The sequence below is a fragment of the Oenanthe melanoleuca genome, unplaced genomic scaffold (genome assembly GCF_029582105.1).
Source record: "Oenanthe melanoleuca isolate GR-GAL-2019-014 unplaced genomic scaffold, OMel1.0 S093, whole genome shotgun sequence".
Lineage (NCBI taxonomy): Eukaryota > Metazoa > Chordata > Aves > Passeriformes > Muscicapidae > Oenanthe > Oenanthe melanoleuca.
The window spans coordinates 17,734-40,881 of NW_026612742.1; the positions used below are offsets into that span (position 1 = coordinate 17,734).

The 23,148-nt window shown below is 39.5% G+C and overlaps 1 protein-coding gene and 1 long non-coding RNA gene across 4 annotated transcripts in view; one reads left to right on the plus strand and one right to left on the minus strand.

Annotated features, from left to right (window-relative positions):
* Nucleotides 1–6,812, plus strand: LOC130266583 (uncharacterized). Of its 2 annotated transcripts, none has more exons than XR_008842922.1 (3): nt 1–727; nt 1,711–2,726; nt 6,212–6,812. It is a non-coding gene; the product is annotated as an uncharacterized LOC130266583 (long non-coding RNA). The 2 variants fall into 2 exon arrangements; XR_008842923.1 differs by lacking the exon at nt 1–727 and adding an exon at nt 738–857.
* Nucleotides 1,321–23,148, minus strand: part of LOC130266582 (DNA repair-scaffolding protein-like) — a 26,967-nt gene continuing 5,139 nt past the window's right edge. For both annotated transcript variants that reach the window (XM_056515831.1, XM_056515833.1), the window contains exons 2-10: nt 18,925–19,012; nt 16,462–16,605; nt 16,308–16,367; nt 12,940–13,135; nt 11,812–11,964; nt 6,366–6,459; nt 4,700–4,814; nt 4,157–4,210; nt 1,321–1,822 (exon numbers count right to left, since the gene is read on the minus strand). In XM_056515831.1, the coding sequence (XP_056371806.1) occupies nt 1,691–1,822; nt 4,157–4,210; nt 4,700–4,814; nt 6,366–6,459; nt 11,812–11,964; nt 12,940–13,135; nt 16,308–16,367; nt 16,462–16,605; nt 18,925–19,012 (1,036 nt within the window). In that variant the 3' untranslated portion in view covers nt 1,321–1,690. The remainder of the gene's footprint in view (nt 1,823–4,156; nt 4,211–4,699; nt 4,815–6,365; nt 6,460–11,811; nt 11,965–12,939; nt 13,136–16,307; nt 16,368–16,461; nt 16,606–18,924; nt 19,013–23,148) is intronic.

The following is a 23,148-nucleotide window of genomic DNA, read 5'->3' on the forward strand; positions in this document are numbered from 1 at the left end:
GCGTGCAGAGAGCGATGCGGGGTGGGGAGAGCGGTGGATGCGAAGTCTGCTCCCCCCGGAGCGCCGCGCTGAGCGGAGTGCTGAGTCAGGGGTTGCCGTGGCGCTGCTGGGACCGAGCAGCTGCGCGGCAAGAGAGACTGCTCTGTGACCAGGAGTCTGCCAGAAATACCGTATTCTAGATATTAAAAAAAAAAAAAAAAGTGCATAGGGCTACAGGAACACAATTAAAAGAATACCACTAGTTAAAATTCCTGTTAAAAAAACTTCCAAGGGGTTTCCATTCCAGATAATGCAAAGTTGCACCTACACTAACGTGTTGTAGCTGTAGTGAGTCCCAGAGGTGTTGATGCCCTCAGGCTTCAGCCCACTGCAGGAGCTGGACACTTTCACTGATCCTGGCTAGTGAAAGTGAGAGTGGGCAACTGCTGCTCATCACAGAGTCAGCGGTCACAAAGACTTTCACTGATCCCTGCTAGTGACAGAGCAGCAACGCTGCTGCTCATCGCTGAGTGAAGATCGGGCAACTTGTCTAAATTTCACTAGTGCAGTGTTAGAGCACTTACAGCATCTCTGGGGCACTGGCAGAAAAATGGCCTGACACAACAAGCACCTCCAGCTTTCCCAGAGACTCAAGTCCTAAATGGCTTTGAAGGGGCAACCCCAGTCTCACATACAGACCTCTACACAGGAATGGGCTGTCATCTCCTTTTTCCTTACACGGAGGCAGGTAAGAGACTGAAACACTTGGAGGAGGTGGGGAAAAAAAGGGGAATTCAAAAGCTGGGTCATTCCTTTAGTACTTGTGACATCCATAAGACTTTTCACTATCGGCCTGAGCTGCAGAAATGACCAGTGTGGTGAGTTTGCTGTTCCTTTTCTGCTGGTTAATCACACATGGGACCTGCACAAAACCACTTGTTCCTCCTCCTCTGAAACCTGCAAGGGGCTTTTAAACACTGAAAGAGTAAGGGGGAAAAAACCACGCAGTCTCTAATTCTTACATTAATTCTTGCAATGCACTCAGAGGAAGATTTTGGCATTTATCTGATCTGCAGTCTCCACAGTCTGGGTGGAGGTAGTTGTGTGGCCCACAACGCAGTTTGCTCCTTACCCATAAAAAATATAATTAAACACTTGCTTCGTGGGAAGCTACAGATAACACACAACTTCTATGCTGAGAGACCAATTAGCTGTAAAACATTAACTTTGTATGTGTTCAAATCTCTGTCTTGTTAACAACTATTGCAAAGTGATAATTCAGAATTCATGCACCACGCAGCAAGTCTGGAATACACTGATAAAACTCAGCTTAAACCAACATTCACTGCCCATAGAAAGGTATTTATTTCAAAAATACCAGTAAAATATTTTCCATTGACACATAATAAATACAGTATTATTAAAAATAAATCACAACCATTCAAAACTTCCAGAAAAAGTTATTTTACATTACATAACAGCAAACATGACAAAGAACTGTATTCTTAGATTCTGCACTGACCAGAAAGAGTTCAGAAAGTTGAACAATATATGGATATTTTTTTCAGTCTTAGCACAATGTGCTTTATAAATCACAGTTTTAATAAACTATCTTAATGCTTATCACACTTGCATTATACATTATCTGTGGCACTAGTTAACAGATAATCACATTACAAAGTCCACAGATACTATAATAGCTGACTAGAGTTCAACTCTGTCTTGCTGCAGCTTCCAGAACAATTTCCTCCAGCGCCACACAGTTGGGGTGACTGGCTATGGAGTGGACGTAGCAGTTCAATAACCCCACCTCCTTTCCCAGCACGCTCTGCACCTCGTAAGTCTGCAGGAGTAAAAGCATGGTGAGTAAAACAAACAGTGCTGGACGTTCTGTTCTAGGCAGCATTCAGCTGGGAAGATGCAGCATGCTAGATCCTCTTCCAACAGACAGTTTTTTTAAAGGACTTGAGAAGTGCATTAGAACTAATGGAAAGAATGAATGTATTAGATTTTCAATAATTAGATCACACTCTTGTCTCAGTTGCTGCACTACCAGGCTTTAAAAATGTGCTGTTTAAAAAAGTTATTGTGACTTCGAACTCAGTTTTGCTGAAGCATAACCTACACAAGCTCCCTTTATCTTCCTTTCTGACACTTGCAGGACTTCATGTGTGCTGGCAATGTGTATATACATACTATATGTTGATCACCTGTGCTAACTGATCCACTAAAGGAAAAATTTTGTAACCCTTCTTGCTGCCCTCCCTTTTAACTTTTTGTTGTTCATGCATTACCACCAGCAGCACCAACACAGTCCCTCCTGTTCAATGACCTGACTGGCATTTCACCCCCGAGTTGTGCCTGAGAGAATTTGCAGAGGCTGTGTTCTGTGTGGAGGAGAGGGATGCAAGGCTGGCCTGGCTGCACTAAGAGGAGACAGCACGTTAACACAAGAACTGGTAACACTCACAATTGATATTTCACTTGAGAGGGTATCTCAGGTGGCAGGTTCACATCCATTTCTTTCCTTAATAGCCTACAACCACCTCTGACTGTGCCCCTGCCTTCATCTGCTCTGTGCCTCTGTACAGGTATGTGATACCCACGGCGCTGCCTGGCTCAAGGTATAAACAATCTTTTTTCTTTTTTTTCCCTTGGATTATTTTTACCCCAGACCGGTTCTGCAGTCCAGTTCACTCTGCAGCTGCACAAACAACTCTACTGTGTAACAGAAGAGCTGCCACAAGGTGAGGAACAAGTGGCCAGGGCCAGTGACAGCTAAAACCAACCTCCCTGCCAAAAGAATTGATTACAAAGCTACACCCTTAGAAACTTCAGCAGCACTGGCAAAAAAATGCCACCTCAAGTGGTATTTATTGTAACCAATCTTTATCCCTGTGTTTCAGCCAGAGAATAAAAAAATCTGAGTTGCCAGGCTTCTAAATATTGGCATTACACACACTGAAACATGAAAAAGAGGTTGTTTGAATTCTAATAACTCAAAAAAGAACTATGTTTTGCCTGTCTGTAACCAAACCAGACACATCCTGTAAAACTCAGCAAGACTTAACTGCTATTAAAGGAGCAAAGACATTTTGGAAATTTCTTGTATCTCTCTGCTTAAATGAAATATACACCTTCCTCCAGCATAAGAAAAATAATTTATTATTTCAGAGTAACTTTCCACTTTAAGTATTACCCACAAATCTCACTAAAAGCATGGGGCATGTAATAGGAAAATGCTGGAAAACTTGTAAGACAGGGAAAGCAAACTGACCCCAGCACCTATCACCTAACTGAAGATATTTAACTGGGATGATTAAACAAGACAACAAACTGACCTTTGCTCCCATTCACGTGCAAGGGAGAGGGAAAATCTTGGAATCCTAATTGGACTTAATGGTCTCTAAAGGCTGCAGACCATCCAGCAGCCAATGTCAGCCAGGCACCTACCCAGGTGCCTCCCTCACCCACGATAAATCTGGGTCACTGTGCCAAGTGTCAGGGTTCTTCTGATATCTCAGATTAAAGGAATAACTACTTCACGATTACATAAACTGTACTTTAGCCCATGGATCTCCATGGCTCATGTGTGTTTCATTCATACAGTTAGGAAGGAGTATCTCGCATGTATTTTGCAAATTCTTCTACTATTTCCACCAGCCAGTACTTTCAGTGTTGTGCTGTTACAAAGTGGTTGTGGTTTGTAGGATTTAGGAGACCAGACACAAAAGGTGAGGTGCTTGGAGGGTATCTTTGGATCCAGAGAACAGAGGCAAGTCCAGCACTGCCTGTGGCAGCTCTGAGTGCAGTCTGCAGGCAGCTCTGCAGATCACAGCTGAGCTGAAGCTACACAGCCCATCTGCTGCATCCCCCTTCTGGAAAGGAGGGTGTGAGTCTCATGAGATGGCAGGGCATCAGCAGCTGCAAGGTGGGATTGCCAAAGGGCACAGCCCACTCAAATCACAGCCTGGACATGGGAAAAAAAAAAATTCACTTGTAGTGAAATCTCTTACCTCTTCTAGTGCAATTTTGAAGTGAACTGCCTGGAAAGTCAGAATCTCCACCACTGGGGATTTTCAAGACCCTGCCACTGACCTGCCAACACACTGGGTACTCTGCCTTTACATCAAGTTCTGTAGTTTAACCTTCTTTGGTCAGCATTCATTATACCTACCCCATCCTCACTGGCTGAGGACATCAGGAGAGAAGAGATTGTCTTTTGCAACAGCTGGAATGAGAAAATTCACAGGTTTTGTTCATGACAAAAATCTTAAGTGTGCAAAGACGTTCTGTTTGAAGTCACATAGAACAAAGATTTATCATTTTAATATCAAACAGTTTTGTTTCTCTGGCCAAGAAAGCAGAGGAGAGGTGACACAAAAGATGTTCAGAGTGGAAGTCTAAAAATACACATTCCATTTAGACTATGTAGACTGAGGCTTCCAAAGGCCCAACCTAACAAATCCCTTCATCTGGGCCATAGAACAGTTTGCAAACCTCAGGGTGAACTCAATGACTGCATTATTTGAGCAAGATCTGGGAACTGGGTTCTTAGCCCATTGAAGCACAAGTTTAGTATTAGATTAAATTATGGGATAGCCTCACATATTTTAATTTGCCTTCTGACAGAACTGTTCATAGAAGTGTGGCTTAGAACACCCATGTGTCTACACATCTAGTCTCAGTGCACTGCAATATGGCTTATTTCATGCCATACCTTTACTTTCACTGTACTTTGAGGTCGGGATGGACAACTCAAGAAGACTTCCAGCTGCATCTTCAAAACTGGTGTTGTGACAACTTCAGAGCACTGGTTACAATACAGCAACTCTCTGAAACACACAAAATAATGATGGACAAAAACAGAGAAATGAACAAGCCATAAACCAAAATAAATAAAACCTCACTTAGTGTATTCTCTAAAATACTTTGTTGGTAGACTTTCAGTAGCAAAGCCCTGGTACAGATTCAGTTGATAATAGCAAATAGAACTCTTCTATTGGCAGTAACTCTCTTGGAGGACCTAAACTCTTTTGGCAAGAGGATCTTCCTTTTACAATTTCTGGCAGCATGGAGAGAGGTTGCTATTTATAGTCACCCCACTTAAGCAAATATTAATCTCATAACCTCCTAAAAGTTATGGCAAAAGAAAATTTGTAGTATAGATTTGGCTGAAGTGAATTATTGACTTAGGCCCTCATTCAGCAAACGTTCAATGTTTTCAGTGCACACTTAAGTCATGCACAAAATTAAGCTCAGCTATAAGCACTTGTTGGAAGCACTTCTAAAACAAATATTGATACTTCATTTGTTCTCCAAATGAAGCAAAAGTGTCCCTCACAGGTGAGATACTTTTTAAATTGGACTACACTACTATGTGAACACATCCTTATTTTTTGCATGATGGTATAATACAGAACACCTGGTTTTGATTTTCAGCCTTTTTTGTACAGCAAAGCATAAAGGGCAAACCTTCTCATTTTCAGGAAAATATTATCTATTTAAATAAGATCAACCCAACTTCCCCGTATGCTTTTTTAAGCTTTTTCAGTAGAAAGAACTTCCTTCCTTCCTTCCTTCCTTCCTTCCTTCCTTCCTTCCTTCCTTCCTTCCTTCCTTCCTTCCTTCCTTCCTTCCTTCCTTCCTTCCTTCCTTCCTTCCTTCCTTCCTTCCTTCCTTCCTTCCTTCCTTCCTTCCTCCGACTGATCTTATCCCTTGGGCTTTTATTCCACCAGGTATCTCACATTCTGCAAGCACAAGCTGGCTAGGCAGCTGCAGGGGAGGCTTTCCAAAATTATGTCAGTGTGACACAGGTTCAACATTTCAGGTGGCAACAGGTCCTGTAGGCTCAGTCTTTACATTCAGGACAGACATACTGCCAGAATTATTCAACATCCTTTTAGAAAGGTGACTAATTTAATAGGTCTGAAATGCAACTCTTTCACAGTTAGATAAATTGTAGCAGAGATCATAGTCCAGTATAAAAATGAGGCGAACTGGGGATACACAGCTTAACAAGACAAGGCACACAAACACATGTACCTACTTCTAAAGGAACTTAAAATCAGACCTGTGGCTTATGGGCATATTTATTAAAAGTAATATTATAATCCAGTGGGCTACAAAACCTTTGTAAGTGAGATTGGTTTAAAAAAAAAGTAGTAACTGCAAAATCAAACCATTTCATATCTACTTGTATCTTTCTTAATATATGAATGTAACCTTGCAGGTTTTATCAGTTCATCAGCAATAAAAATACTACGTCTTAGCTCTAGGAAGGAGCAAAGTGCAGCCTGTGCCTGCAGGAATCATTGCATCACCTACTGCTGTTATGGCTACATCTACAAAACACCTGGAGTGCTCTGGAGCATGCTGACTCTCACCTGTCCTGGGGACACACTTCCAACTTTCCATTGCCACATCTGTTGCATGTAGGCCAGGAGAAAGCAGTGCTCTCATTAACTCCAACAACGGTACCTGCAGAAGATGGAATTCTTACAAAATGCTAACATTAAGCCAGCAAACACAGTCACTCTTGGCTTCACAGCAGGTTTGAGCCCTTCTGACCTACAGCTTAAGACTTGTCAGAGCAAGAATCAGCTCTTCCAACAATCTCACTCCCTTTCTCCTTTGCCCCTCCAACAAGGGATGAAAGTACAGCAGAGTGTTACATTCTAAAAATACCAGAAAGTAGATAATTGACAATTAACTTTCCAAACAGGCTCTGTCCTTTTGGTTTGGATTTTACTGCTTTTCTGATTTGTTTTTGCTTGTTTGCTTTCTTTCTGGTCCTCTGATGTTTTCTTGGCAATAAATAGCTCTAAAAATCATCAGATCAAATAGCTTGATATTGATATTTAGAAAATACAAACCAATAAGAAGCCCCAATCCCTTCTGAAAACAACAATGCAGATTAAATTCCACTAACAATGGAGTTATTCCTCATTTATACAGATTTAAAGAGATTAGATCTGGCTCACAGTCATAAGTGTATGCGTAAGAAGGGGATGCCAAAGATACTTTGGACTAATAAAAAGGGCCTCGCTAGTTTTGGCAAGAAAAATTATATTCAGAATTTTATGAGAAGCCAATAAAGAGTGTATTATGTTTTATGGTAACAATATGCTGAAATTATGAGCATTATTTATAGAGAAAAATATTCACCTGCAAGAATGAAATTACACTAAGATAAAACCTCACTAGTACAACAGAACTACAGACTTAAAAATCCAGTCTCTGTTGAGCAAGAATCCCATGGTTCTACACCCCATTCAACAGAAGAAAGCCTTGGAGACTATGGAGCATTTACAGTGTCTGGAGTGTAAGACAGGGTGTTAATCCCTTGCTTTTCTGGTTCTCCTGGGACAAGGAGGGAGCTACACCTAAACAACAAAACTGTAATTTTCTTTGGGAATTCAAAGGACAGCAAGTCTGAAGATCTGGAAAGTTGCTTCTCAGATACAACTTTTATGACCCAATTTCTAAGTGTACAACAAAAATTTCAGGATTTCTCTGACAGAATGAGATATTCTATTTAACCACTTGGCCTCTTAGAAGAATAATTTTGATTCTTCAGTGATTGTGATAAACTGGGAGTTTCCATGGGTAAGTTTCTCTTTGAATGATGTGAATGCTGAATGGAGTTAATTCCACTTGGTGGCCAGTCACCAGTGGTGTTCCCTAAGGTTCAGTATTGGGGCAAGTCCTGTTTAACATTTTAATCAATAATCTGGATCAAGTCCACTCTCAGTGAGTTCACAGATGACACCAAGCTGGGTGGGATGTTGATGTGCTGGAGGGCAGGGAGGCTCTGCAGAGGGATCTGGACAGGCTGGATCAATGGAGCAGTGGTGTGAGGTTCAACAGAGCCAGGTGCTGGTCCTGCACTTTGGTCACAACAACCCCAGGCAGTGCCACAGGCTGGGGGAAGAGTGGCTGGAAAATGACTCAGAGGGAAAGGACCTGGGTGTGGCTGTCAACAGCTGGCTGGACATGAGCCAGCTGTGCCCAGGTGGCCAAGAAGGCCAGTGGCATCCTGGCCTGTATTAGCAATAGTGTGGCCAGCAGGACTAAGGAAGGGATCATGGCTCTGTGCTCAGCACTGATGGGGCTGCACCTCGAGTCAGCTCTGGGCCCCTCACTGCCAGAAAGACATTGAGGTGCTGGAGGGAGCCCAGAGAAGGGCAGTGGAGCTGATGAAGGGGAGCTGGGGTTCTTTAGCCTGGAGAAAAGGAGACTCAGGGGGAACCTTTTTGTGCTCTTCAACTGCCTGAAAGGAGTTTGTAACCAGGCAGGGGTCGACCTCTTCTCCCAGGTAAGTGTCAGCATGAGAGGAAATGGCCTAAAGTTATGCCAAGAGAGATTTAGATCAGATATGAGGAAGACTTTCTTCACTGAAAGGGTGGTCAAGCATTTGAACAGCTGCCAGGAAAGTGGTGGAGTCCCCAACCCTGGAGCTATTTAAAAGACATGAAGATGTGGCACTTGGGGACATGGTTTAGGGGTGGACTTGGCAGCACTGAGTTAATGCTTGACCTGATGATCTTAAAGATCCCTTTCAACCTAAATGATTCTATGATTTTATGATTCTTATTCATCGAAAAGCTACCAATTAGTTTGCTGAGTATGTTTCCTTCTTCATTAAAAAATCATTTAAAAAACAAAACAAACCCCCTTTCTCTCTCAACCTTTTCACTTTCTCCCAGTTGTGTGCCATATTCCAACTGCAAGATGCCAGAGCAAGCACATTTGAAGAAAACCAATCAGGATCATACTGATGATATTATGTCTAGTGGAGAAGATTATTTTGATAATGTAGAGTTCCCTTGAGAAAACAACCAGACATCACTGAAGTCAGACCAACTCAAAGCAGCAACAGGAGTAGTAACCTAGTGACAGTCTTGAGCACCCTTTATGCAAAGTGATTTGTCAAGTTCAGGATGCTGAACTGCTGCACATCTTTTTCAAGACTCTAGATTTTGCTTGACATACACAAACCTTTTGGATATTTTCCCTAGATCCTTCTTTTAAATGAAAATGCACATAGCCAAAATTTGATTTTTACCTCTAGTCTATTTTTAAGGGTTGTGGCTGGCACCACTAAGAGACTGACAAGAGGAAAACACCTGGAAAAGCAGGTCTGCCATGTGGAATGCCAAGGAACACTTTGGTTGAAACAATTAAAACACGGAGGTGTTGTTTTGAATTTTTTCCCCCCAATCATTTTTCCTGATTAATGGAAGTGGAAAGGCAAAAATTCAATCCAAAAAGGAAACCTAGGTAAAGTGACTGACCCCATTTCAGTCCCACTCTTCAGCAGAAATCTGAAAAAACCCCACACGCCTGAGTAAAGCTTAAATATGGTAATATCTGACGTCAAATTCAATCACTGTTGGTGAGTCACATGCTAGGCAAATAGCATTAATCAAAGTAATATTCCCACATATCATATGTGGTATAACTAAGTAGAATTTGCTCAAAGCATGATTAAGAGGAAAAAGTTCTGTGCCGTATGAGCTGCCAACATGTAAGTCATCCTGACTGCTACTCTACAGCAAAAAGGGTTAGAAATTACTCTGCAATGCATAGTGATAAGAAAACAAACCTATTAACCCTAACATCACAGGTGAAAACCACAGATTCATCTTGCAATGAAGAATAAACTTTTCATTAGAAAGCAACCACAGGTTTTCACTCATCTGTTGAAGAGGAACACACTCCATTATCCCAGAGCTGGTATGACTGGATCTCCCTGAAACAGGGATTTCTGACAAACTCATTGCATCTGCTTGAACTAGAACATTTGCTGTTTTGATGGGGAAGGAACCTCTGAAAAGCATCCAGTCCAGAGTTGTGTCAAGCTGCTCAGAGCCCAGCTTTAAGTGGGAGCTTGGACTGGGGGGACTTCAGATGTCTCTTCCAAAGGAGCAGGAAGGCACACTCCTTCAAGAAGGGGTAGAGACAGCCTTTGCAGCCTTTCTGCTAGCTGGGAGGATGCCAGTGTGCAACACACACAGGTAACCAAAAGTACAAGAAATGAGAGGATGCACAAAGGACAAGAATGAATGAGGTAAAAACTGCTCCTCATTGAAAGCCAGATTAACAACTCTCTGACTTAGGAGATAAGAGACAGTGACTGAATTTCAGAGATGATGCATCTCTGTTCATGTGTTACTCCAGCAAAAGTACATTCTCCCACCAACAAAGTAGGGTCAATGCCATTAGTTTCATTAGTTCAGCAGAAAGCTCTAGGCACTAACTGAAACCCAAACCAGAGAATATATCTCTTGAACGCTACGAAATTATTTCAGGACACACAAAAGTGAGAGTTTTCATCTAGATATTGCAGCAGCCTAAGTATAAAGAAGGTATTTCATATTCTATGTTGGTATTCAAGTGTAGGAACATACTGATAACAGCTACCCTGCACAAATTTCAGATTAAACAAGACAAGGTTTGAGGGATTAATTTCTCCCTTTGTCAATCTTCTATCTGTAATATAGGACAGGCAGAGCATGACATCTCCCATGTGTGTAAAGTAATTACTTGTTTACACAACAGATCACAAAGGTGTACTTTCTTTGCTCTGCTGGAAAAAGAAAGGACAAAGAGATGTTTTCTTTATCCTCCTATGAACACAGTCAACAAGAAAAAAAGAAGACAGGCACTTCTCATAATCACAAAAATAACAGTAGAGAAGTGACAATTCTTAACGTAACTACTGGAGAGGTTAAAAAAAAAAAAAAAAGTCAAAAAGCATTTCACACCCAGCAACAGAAATACCTTTCAAGTAGCTGTATCAATGCAAGATGTACATAACAACCAAGGCTTTGAGTGAAGTGCCTCTAGTTGTGCTTGGTTTTCATTATGCACTGTTCAACATTTGTCACTGCAAGGTACTCAGTAATTAATCACAGAGGCATTGCTAAGTTGTGGCTCTACCATAGCAGCAGGTATGTTTAGTAAAGGCTTTGCTTGGTTTCAAACTGTATTCTCAGTCTGTCATATTATAGCTGAAGAATTAATTTGAAAACCATAATTTGTTGTAATTTTAAAGTTAATTTCAAATGCTCTAGTGAAGGTGTAAAAGCAAAAGTATATCAAGAATTTTCTACAAGGGCTACTGGAATAATACAAGTTAAATTAAGGAGGAAAATAGCCTTGAGGAGCTGCTGGGCTTCAAGGACATTTCCTCATAGGCACTGTACAACTGGGAGGTTTAAGAAGCTGTCTGGACAAACCATTAGAAAATACACTGCATGACTAGAAACACTAGAAAATCTGTAGAAAGAAATGTTTCTGCATGGTTAGTGGTAAGACCAAGATATTATACAAAGCTATGATCCAAAGTGGTTGGTGAACAAATACTGGCCACATCATGCTAAATTGCTATGGTAAAATAATAAATTGTCCTACTGCAGCAAAGCTCCAGGGAAATCAGTCACTAACCCCTACATTCAAGATCTGGGTAACATATCTTACCCATCTGCCCAAAAAGTATTGGTATAACTCATTGTTGCCAACATCAACAAGGCTGGTGTGAACAGAAGGCTCCTGAAAGAAGACAGTGAAGGAAGGAACATAATGAAACAGATTGTGCATTAAACATTTGTTCTGAGGTATGAGTGAGTGGGAGCAGAGCTTGGCCAGCAAAAGGCAAACAGAGCCCACAAAGAAGCATAAAATCTTAAATATCCTAATGACCCACAGCAATGCCATGCTTTTTTTATCCCTCCACGCTGTTTGTGCAAGAAATCAATATAAAGACACAAAAGATTAAAGTGAGCACAAATAATTAACTGCATTCATTTCAGGCAAGGCCATACAAACCTCTGAGAGCACAAATGGAGCTGGCCTGTGTTGTAGAATCCAGCTCATCGAGTCTGACAGGGCCAGTCAGCTCACTGAGGTCAGCACCGGCAGCCGAGCACAAAAGAGGCTTTTGTAATAAGAGAACAGTACGTTCAACACAAATAATCCTACCTGCCAAAAAAGACATTTCAACTCAGTACAGTAACAAGGAAAAAGGTGACCATGTTAATTGTCACAGCCAATAAAGACAACAATCTCTGCCAGCTACCAAACAGATGAATAGACTCCATCAGGTTTTCTCAATGACAAAATATTTTGCTTTCAGCGATACACGCTCTTGTTACACTTTGCAACTCCCAGGGAGAAAAAGCAATCTGAATTTGAAGAAAAAGAAATTTAAAAATTAGAACATGCCAGAAGAGAGTCTGATGCCACCTAGCATGCATCACATCTCACTCTCTTGGTAGTAAGCATGGGCACCACTTTAGGTGGGCCTACTTAGCTTCCAAGATTACAAAGAGTAGGTGCATTAAATGCTTTATTCTCCAGAGTAGAGATTTTTGCTTCAGGACACACAGCCTTCTGCACAGCTTTGTATGCCAGCTCATTTACATTCTGGAAGTGACTGAAGGTGTGAGATGTGAACTAGCCCTGCAGTCACCCTACAGATCCAAACTTGAACCTCAGAAAGCGTGACTGAAAATGGAAGTAAAATGAACAACCATAATTTCACGATCTGTATGGAAGCGAAGGCATGCAGCTAAGAGGATTTAGGAGACCTTGTAAAATTTCTCTATCTAAGCACATGCAAATTTCTTAATATTTTTGAGCCTTCTGTCAGCTCACAAATTTGACTGACACTGGTCACCAGATTCAGCAGTCACCAGAAAAGACTGACAGTAATACTGGTGGGCATGCAGCAACATCGCTGAATTTCTCCTTCACTTTCGAGATCAAGCCAAAATTACAGAAAAAGAAACCTTACAAGAGAGTTTCAATTACAATCCCTTTCAAATTTCTCATCCCAAACTTGCAAAATATCATCTCCATCTGATAATGAAAGTGGCCTGTCTGAAGGTCACATGCTGTGGTGTCAGAGATAAGGGTGCTGTTTCTGTGGGACTCCAAGCCTCGTGCAAAGCTCACCATTTCCCCACAGAGCATCCTTGAAGAAGATAGGAGAGCCAGCACTGAGGGCTTCTATGACTTCCATACTGAGAACACACGAGGCAGTGACTGACACAGCAACAACTTTTGGAATCCCATGAGCCACATTTTGCAGTGAGGAGTCAGTGACAAACAACAGCATTTCTCTTTGATCTACAGGAACACTGGGCTTTGTCTGTGATTAGGGGAAAAAAAGAAGATACAAATTTGGAATGAAATTGTTAATTTTTTCAGTAGAAGGAAGGACTAAACATATTTAAATAACTCATAAAACTGACAGAAATTATTACAGTTATGACTTGTACAGGATAATGAGTTTACTAGAATTTTTTGGTATTCCATACTTCAGATAGAAACCTTAAATTCTCTACCTTAAATTAACCTTCTGAGGTTGACTCTGGACACTTGGCTTTACCTCAGTCAACCATCACACTTTATCATAATTCTTTTGGACTGTTCATGGGATTTGAAATTATATTTTCTAGAAAAATATGTATTATATATTATACTATATGTATGGCATACATAAAAAGATAATGGGATGGTTTTATTAAGAATTACATCATTTTAGTCTTGAAAAAACAAGGAAAGAGCATTTCTACTACTAATATTATTCCTCTGTGGGCACATTTTCTAGGTACTGTTATCAGACTCCCAAGAACAATCAAGTCACAAAGTGAAGCTTTTTCTTTCAGTTGAACAAATGTCCCTAAATAATTCAATGATGCATGAAGTTAAGGAAGCAGATGATTCCTAAGTAAGAGATATATGAATATGCAATGACAGTGCAAGTTTTGTGCCCCAGACAGGTATAAAAATATAATATCAAAGCATATTTCATGTTTACCAGTGCAAGGAACTTGGAAATTTTCAGATTCTATTATTTTAAAATATCTAAGATTAAATAACTTCGTAAATTTAAAAATTTTGTTACTCCTTTTAATTAGTCTGCTGATCAAAAATTAATACTTAAAACATTTAACTGAAAATTAAATACTAGAATTCCTGGAAAGACACGTAGCATTTTATTCTCAGAGCACATGCCTGTAGCAGAAGGTAATACAACAAAACCCCCAGTACTTTGTCTTTGGATGAATTCTAACTTTGAAACCATCAGCCACACTAAACCTGGCTTTCTGCTCATGCTTGCAGCTCTTAGAGCAAATGAGGTAATTGTAAATAGTGACTGGAAAAATTCACAGCTCAGACATCACAGTTATGCCTTAATACAGCATATGCTGCCTATTGCACTATTGATGTTGTTGTTTTGCCTAGTAACTACATACATTTGGGCACCTCCTCTGCAGAGATAACATTAGGACATTAGCTTCAGAGAAAGAATTTTTACATCTGTCCCATGAGAATTACTAACATATTAAAAGTTGTCTTTCAGGAAAATCATCCAAAAAAGTAAATAATAATAAAAGCAAAAATCACAAGTTAGTATAAAATCATCATCTTGCTATGTGCGACAATTTGTTCTGAACACAGAGGACACAACAGACAAATAGCAGCAGGATTGAGTTATAAGGAAGGACAGCTCCTTAACCACAGATGGAATATATTTCCTCATATTCCTTCTCAACCACAGTTCAGATTCTGACTAATAAAAAAGCGTATTTCCATTCCTCCTTCACACAAATTAAGTCCTATTAATTTAAATACTTAATACTGTACCTACAGAGAGCAAGTACTACTTTTTAAAGTATATCTGAATCAGCTCACATGGCAGATTATTTAACAATAAATCTGCAAAACAAACCAAATCATTGTCCCTACCTCACTTATTACAACTTGGTGATTTTGCATGTGAAGGGTATGTTCCCTTGGCAAAGGCAGCTGCAGGAAACAAGTTGCTGTTCTCCTGGGAGGACTAGGCAAGTGATACACTAGCACCAGGTAAACACCTTTACATTCCTAGAGCAGTTGTCCAGAAAGTTAAACATCACAAGAATATCTTCTATTGCTTTTCCATCATTACTTGCAAAAAATTATGAGCACTCATGTTGATTACTTATAAAAATTACAGTTCAGCAAGTAAATAACCATTAAAAAAAGAACTAACAAACCTCCTAGGAGCAAGAAAAAAATCACAGATCTTTTTTTCTGCTACTCAATATTCCATTCTTCAAAATCACATCTGTTCCTGCATGCTTCATCTTTTCTCTAATTCAGTGGTGAAGTGCTTTTACACAAGAATACTGATAACCTACATCAGAATTTCAGATGTAGACATTCCTGAATTCAAAAATGTTTGGCTAGGATGCCCCTAGTCTGCAATTTTATTTCATTTTTCACTAGAAGAGGTTTCTTGGAAATAGGAATTTATTTCTGCTGGCACACTGAAGATCCCATCCAGCTAGTCCTAATTCCATGTCTGCAAATACTCTGTTACATTCTCAATTAGCATGGAGAAAGCACAAGAGATACCCCTCATCTCAGCAGTTAAAAGTACTCCCTGCCTAAAAATTAAATCATAATTCATTGGCTTTTGAAGCAAAAGGGCAAGACCTAAATTAAATTTATGTCTCAAACTTGTGGGAAGCATCTCCAGCTATTTTGCTGGCCGTTCTGGAATTTCTTTGTCTTTGGTTCATATGCTTTGATTCACACTTTGTTCCTTGTGGAGCTGATGGACAATTGCAAATTATTCTCTGCTAGAATTCAGTGCTGGCTGTACTGAGGATACAGTCGCCAGGAAAAAATAAATAAATCAGCAACAAAAAAAATTCCTTTAACTACTAAGGGAGCTAGCAACATTATGAAAGAACATTGTAGCATCATTCAGAAACAAATAAAACATAATTGTAAGCTTTCCAGCACAGTATGGATGGCAGATGTATTTACCTAAGAGTTCCTCCCTTTTACTACTTACTGGACCATAAAAGCCAAATTTGCCTGAGGGGCTTCTATGGAAGTCAATGAAAATCACCCACACATTTGCATGAAAAGAGCAAAACTGTATTTTTATACAACCATCATCTGTTCCACGCTATCCCCCAATACCCAGTTGACTGGGAGCTTCTTGCTACGTTCCTAAGGATAACATTCAGTTATAAATTGAGCCTCACCTAACCTCCTGCAAGCTCCCTTTACAGAGTGCAGCATTACCTCTGGTTAAATAGCAAGTTATTCAGGAATAATTCCCTTTCTAGATTGAATGGCATTGAAAATGGTGATGCAGTTTGCTTTACCTTCCACAAGCATTTTAGACATGGTGATAATTCTGCCCATACAACACCTGAAGATAATCCAGGCATTGGGGTTACCCCTAAACAAGATTAATCTTCTTCACATAAACATGATGTAGATTTTATGTCGAATTCTTTGATAAGGAAAAAGATTACCTGCAGCCTTTGATAGAGCACTTGGGCCCAGAAGCTACACCGCTCGTTACAACCACCCATCTGAAAATAGCACAGAAATAGGGAATGAGACAACTGTGATACCAGAAATCCAGTGGTAAAAAGTATGTGTTATCTGATTTGTAAAGCAGATTACCCGAAGAATTTCCTTTAGACCATGAACAGCTGGTGGCTGGTACAAATTAGAAATCTGTTCTTCCTCATCCACTTCCACATGTATTTCACCAGACTGAACAGTAAGGATGTAACAGAAGCTGGGAGGAGGAAGATCAGTTGTCATCTATTAAAAAATAAGGAAAAGAAATGTGACCATAAAAAAGGCACTTTAATTTAGCCAGTCAAGTTTTACAATAATAGGCAAAATGAACAAAACAATTTACATTTTAAGATGGATGGGGAAACAAAATTATATGGTAAATAACAAGGACTCTGATGCAGAAGTTGAGTTAATAAACTAAGTGTCACAAGTTATAAGTGAAATCAGCTTGTGTGTATCATTCTTTCCATAATCTAACATTGATCCTCATCACAAAAACAGCTCATAACTTGGCACACTTGGCAAACACAGTGACTATATCAAGTGACTGTATCTTTTTGCTGCTTTGCCTATTTTTGTTACATGGTAGGAGTGCATCGATTAGGTGGGGTTTTTTGTTGGGTTGTTTTTTGGGGTTTTTTGACATCCATAGCTTTCCTGAGATTTGGGGACTTTTGCATGTGGGTGGGTTTTTGTGATAGTAAACAGCTGCCGAACTTTTAAAGCAGCCAAATTAAATCCAGGACAGCACAAGGAGATAATGAACAACAGGAATGCAAGAGCTGCAAGAACTGCTCTCTTTGTGGTATGCCAGATTTTTCTTTTCCCCTTAAAAAGTACCATGACGTAACAACTTTATCAATCACCACTTAGAGAAGTCCCAAGCTGGAAAGACTTCTCAGAAAAGAAAAGACAATGCTAGAAGATAATTTTTATTGCAAATATGATAATATACTCTTCTAGCAATGTTTGTTGTTAATAGAACTTTTAATAGAAGAAATATGAATATATTAAAGACATTTGCCCACCCATTAAAAAGAATCTGCTTAAAGAAAAACAAAAGCAAAGAAAGCTGATACTTAAATTCTATTTGCCTCTGACAGCATTAAAGAAGATATTTGAATGTACATATTCCATAGATCACTTCCCAACAACATTATCATCATGCTGGCAATATTATTTATGCACTGATGTATAAAACTGCTTCCATAAAACTGTGCATAAAACTACACTGTTTGTATCAAGAAAAAAGTATCTCAATTGAAAGAACTACACCCAGCCAAAAATGTGGAGCATCAGAATGTAAGTTGTGGTTCTTTGTGGAATTAATTTCTATTTCAAACCCACAACAGAGGTGTAAATTACGTGATTATGGCAAGTTTCCTCCATTTTTAGGTTGTTAATGAAACAGAAAAAATGAAGAAATAACAAGAGTCATAACAACACTAAGTGACATTTAAGAGCTTTGCCTCAGCCATAGATATTCCCATTCTGTTGCCCACATTATTTTAATGCACAAACCCATCCATTCCTCTGAGACTTCCAAAACATTTCGATGAAAGGGAGAATCAAAGAGAGCACAGCTATTTCACTCAGTTTCAGTCTTGATTTTAATTTTAACTGAAGTCTGAGCTTTTTGTTCTTCAATATAAACCCCTGGACAATGCAAAGAACACTCTACATTGCAGAGGAAAGATTATTGGACTTCAGAAATAAATAGCAACATCCATCTTCAATACTCCCTGGTTTTGAAACTTGTTTATTTCCATCTTGACTCCCATATTGACTCCTTTGGTCTAAAACCAATTTTTAATACCACTAACTTCTTCCCAAAGATCAGCCTATACAAGAACATTAAGAAAGCCCAAGCACCTGGCAACCCAGAAATTTCTCAAATGGTGTCGCACTACCAAAATGATTTGATGTGACAGAACACCTTTTCAAAAACAAAAGCTAATGGAAGTAAAATTACAGATGTGATTTCAGCTTTGTGAATATATAGTAACATACTTTAAATCCATTTCTATACTTCCCCACCCCCTAAGTTCACAGAAACGTTCACTAATCTTTAGTAATTACTTTTATGTTCATCCTTCTGACCTCACATGAAACAAGTATCAGTCAAAGTCATCCTAACTAGTAAGAGACTTGATTCCAGCAGTCACTCTTCTTCACAGAAGTTAATCTTCAGAAAAGTACTTTCAAACCTAAGGCTGAAAAGTGCTTTAACAAATGAGTTAACATCCTTGCATATAGATTTCTCAGCAGCCTCCATGATACCTAGCATCTCTTTACTCCTGCAAGGAGAAGAGAGGAAGAATTTGTCTGGACATCTTATCGTTCTAGCTCTAGAGGATTAATAAGGGGCTAATTGCACCATTTTGGAAAGATGCTGCTGATCCAGAGGGCTTCAGGTTAGTCTGGGTGGTTGTCAGAATCAGTGAAACAATACTTGGTAGGTAAAAAGAGGGAGTTTTGATTCCCAAAGTAAACATGATTATACTACCACCAAAAATACTAGCTGTGAGTGAAAAAATTCATATCTGTAATAACAAAACTTACCATTTCAGAGTCTTGACTTTGTCCAGGAACTTTTACAGGCACTACTGGAGGCCACAGACTGTCTATCAGACTAAACAGTCCCACTGCCCTTCAAAGAGACCAATAAAATCAGGTTTAAAATGTTTTCCAGTGTTACACATTCTATTAAAAAGATTCATTAAGAAATGTAATCTAAACCATTGCATGATTATGAAAACAATTTAAAATCATATTTGTTTTCTGGGAGCTGGTTTTGATTTGGTCTAGTTAAATCTCCACTGCTTCTGCTGCTGGGTGGAGAGGGAGGGGAGGGATGTATCACATGCATGTCATGTTTAATCCTTTGCCACAAACAGCTTGCTACACCATACAGTTCAGGGGAACTGGGCTAAATGGTAGCTTGGGAAGGACACAGATATCAGCACAACTACTTTTAAAAAGTAGCTTTTAGCTATTTAACTTTTTAAAAGTTTTGCTTCTAACATTTAATTTCTACTGAGTTTTTTTTTGGGGGGGATGTTGTGTGTGCGTGCTTTTTGCTGGGTTTTTAGTTGTTGACAACCAATTGTAACTGCTTTCAGGAAAGTCAGCAATTATCAGAGAAACAATAGGCAAAATTTTCTTAAGTACATGTGCAGAGAACGATCTCCTTCCTACACAGCTGCTCACTCAGTTATGGTTTGTATTTATTGATTTTGCAAGTTTCACACTTTGTTTGTTTTTAAAAAATGAACATAAAAGTCCATCCCATTAAGGTAAGATGTTGTCCAGTGTTCAGCAAAGCAAGATGTACCTTGCAGCAGTTCAGTGGCTTTCTTGTGAGCTGATGGAACATCTTTGCTGGACAGCCAGAGTAGCTGAGGCAGGGGAAATAGCTACAGATAACTAACTTGAAGAGACACGCATTTTTAAGTTAAAGCTCTGAGTTATCTTGTCCCAATTCTCTGTTCTATGCAGTTGAAACACAGAGATCTGGATTTTAACCCCACACTGCCTCTAAGTTGTCTGTTCCTCCAATTAAGAAAACCACTATTTCTGAAACAACTCTAAAAAATGAAGTCCAAAACTTGTTAAAAGCAATATTAGCTTCTAAACCCAACTGTTTAGAAGGAAACCACACAGCCTGTTTACAGGGCTGAAACACATTGCAATATGCTGCTTCTCTTCAAGGGGTCATGGAAACTTTCCTTTTAAAGTTCTGCTTTTAGCTCACTTCTGCTTAAGCTTATTTATTTCTGCATTTCCTTAGTCCTTCTCTGGATCCTTACACTTTGGGTGCCTACAGTGAGCTTCTCAGTGTGTTTTTTTCACTGCCTGTGATTCAGTATTAATAGTGATGCCTTTGGACCAGCTCTGCAAGAAGTTTTATGGCTGTAAATTTGAGGAGATCTTGGGGAATACAACTTGAGGCTCACAATTCAGGTACCCAGCTGGCAGACTAAAAACACATTGTTGCTACCTGTAGTTGTGTTCTCCACAAGAATAAACAGACTAGAGACAAAAAAGTGTAGCTCTTTTACAGAAATGGACTTCCTGACTTACAAAGCATCATCCCCAAGTCTGTAAAAGGAGAGAGACTGGGGTAGCTTTGGTGTTTGAAAGTTTTTTTTGTTTTAATTTGGATTGGGTTTTTTTGTTTGTTGTTGTTGTTTTGTTTTGTTTGTTAACAGTGATGACATTACAACACACAAAGCAACACTCCCTAGGTACTAAAGATCCTTTCTAGCAAGCTGACCACTTAAATCCTTGACCGGGGCAAGATTTTCTGGTTTGTATTTCACAGAATGATATCTGACACAAGGAAGGGCAATGCCTAGAGGAACTCACTGGTCTTGCTAACTGAGAGATGAAAAAGGAGAGCTTCAAAACAAGGGCAGAGCCTGCTGTACAGCTCAAGCAGTCACAGAAGTGGCCTCTCTCACACAACCCAAGCACAAGGTCAGAGCACAGATATGAACATACCACAAACTGTGTGCACAGAGATTGAACATTTATCAACTTAGAACAACCAAGCCATGTTGTTTGTTGCATGTTCACATCTTCACACAGATTGATCCCTCATATGCATTTCAAAGTGTTCACAAAGGACATGAAGTTGTCCTTTCTTCTTCAGCTCACTTCTAATTTGTTGTCCTGTGTCAGAATATCTAAGACATATGGTACATTTTCTCCTATTCTTTGTGCCCTTTTGGAGAAAACCATCTATTGCTTGAACTAGGAGCACTTAATTAATAGTAAATTATAGCATTTGTTTGCAAGCAGGCAGAGGATCAGTGCTGTGTGGGCTAAGTCTCCTGAACATCTTGGCCCCATCATTTCTTTGACACCAGTCAGGCCAAGGGCAGAGACAAACCAAAGGATTAGCAAGTTCCAAATCACATCCTGCTGTGACCCTTGTCTATGAGCTGGGATGTTCTCTCCTGGAGCTCTCCCTCCATCAGTCAGTGTCCCTGGTGGGGAGCTCCCTGGTTGTTCCAATCACACACCTCCAGGAAAGTTAACTCTCTCTTTGTGCTTACAGGCTTCAGCTTGGCAGAAGGGAGAATGAAGTGGGGGCACTGACAGTGGAGAAATGACACAAAGACATTGTGTTCTCCTCTGTAGAAGATCATTATTCTCACAGAAAGAATAAAATTAATTCCCTTCACTGGCCAAGTAACACTCAAACTCCAGTTCAATCTGATTTGAACAATGGGTGCAGTTCATTCAATATGTGTAGCCCTGTTCAGCTATAGAGGCAGGACAAGAGATGAACAACTGGCTCTGTGCTGCAGTGAAGGGGCATGGTTAGCTCCCATGTGCACATGGAGCCTCTCTGGATACACAAGACAAAATAAAAACGTTAAAATTTTGCTCTGTAATACTAGTTGCTTTTGAAAAAATAAAGATCACAAAAAAACAGATTTCTAAGAAAGGAAAAACAGAATAAGAAGTGAGAGAAAACAGGCTCAAGGATCAAAAAGAAAAATGAACATGTAAAGTATTTTGAATAACTTTTTTTTCTTCTACTTCAGAGACTAGGGCTCTATTGTAGTACTCTGTAACTTTGAAAAAAAAAGACAATCTATAGCAGAAGAAAGGCAAAAATCATCTAAGAGATTCTAAATGACAGACTCAACTCTACTCTCCATGCCAGGCTTAACTCTGTGTTTGCTAAAACAAATTTTGTCCCATCCCAAGTATGTATATTTCCACTGTTCAATACAGTAAGACTATCAGTAACTCCAATGGAGTGTTACAGTTAAGATTTCCACAGAAATTTGGACTTATGACAGGTAGGTATGTCTCTCTTCTATAAACCCACATCTTCCAGCTATGCTTACATATAATGAGATTTTATATAGGTGTGTCTGTGTACATACATATAATAAGCAAAATAGGGGTTTTTTTGTATCCTTAACTGTTTCTATTATCCAATGTCCTCAAAAGACATCTCTCTTAATTTAAACTTTCCATGCTAAACCTCAGTGTAGCTTTTCTCTGTTTCCATAAATGCAAGCTGCCTGCTGTGTACCCAGACATCAGGCAGAGAATTTAAAAGAATTTTAAATTTTTAAATACTGTTAATCAGGCTTAATACATGATTGATAAACCAGCACTTACACTATGAGAACAATCCTGATCCTGTGGAAATTCCATTTATTTCACACTACAAGCTGTGTTTCAAAACTCAAACAACTCTGATTTTTCAAAACTGCATTTCACTGATTCTGACCTGACAACTTATTTCATAACCTAATAAGAAGGTTTTGTTTATTTCTTTCAAAAGCATGAAGTTTTAGCTACAGTTCTGATCCAAGAACTTTGTGTGTGCCATGCCTGATCCAACTTTTAACTTATGGTTTGGGGAATTTTTCAACTTTAATGATCATAAAAGGCTCAGGGGAAAATTAGTAGAGGGAGGAAACACCAGCAGTATCAGAGAAAAGAAGGCACATAAATAGGGGAAAAAGGAACACTGTGTAAGGTTTACAGCAAGGAAGAGAAAGATGCTAGGATTCTCTTCCAACATCTTCCACAGCTTTGCTCTGAGGACTCAGGACTTGGAACTCCTCTGCTTCTTCCTCTCCTACTTTTTAAGCTTTTTCTCTAAAGCAAAGCAGTTTTCTTTGGCAGTGTCAGTCTCAATTATGAAGAACTCAAAAATAAAGCAATTCCTAGCCCTCTGTGCAAAACTAAGAAATTCCTTAATAATCACCTGGACTGCATAAGCTTCAGCTGTCAAGGGACAAGCAATCCAAATAT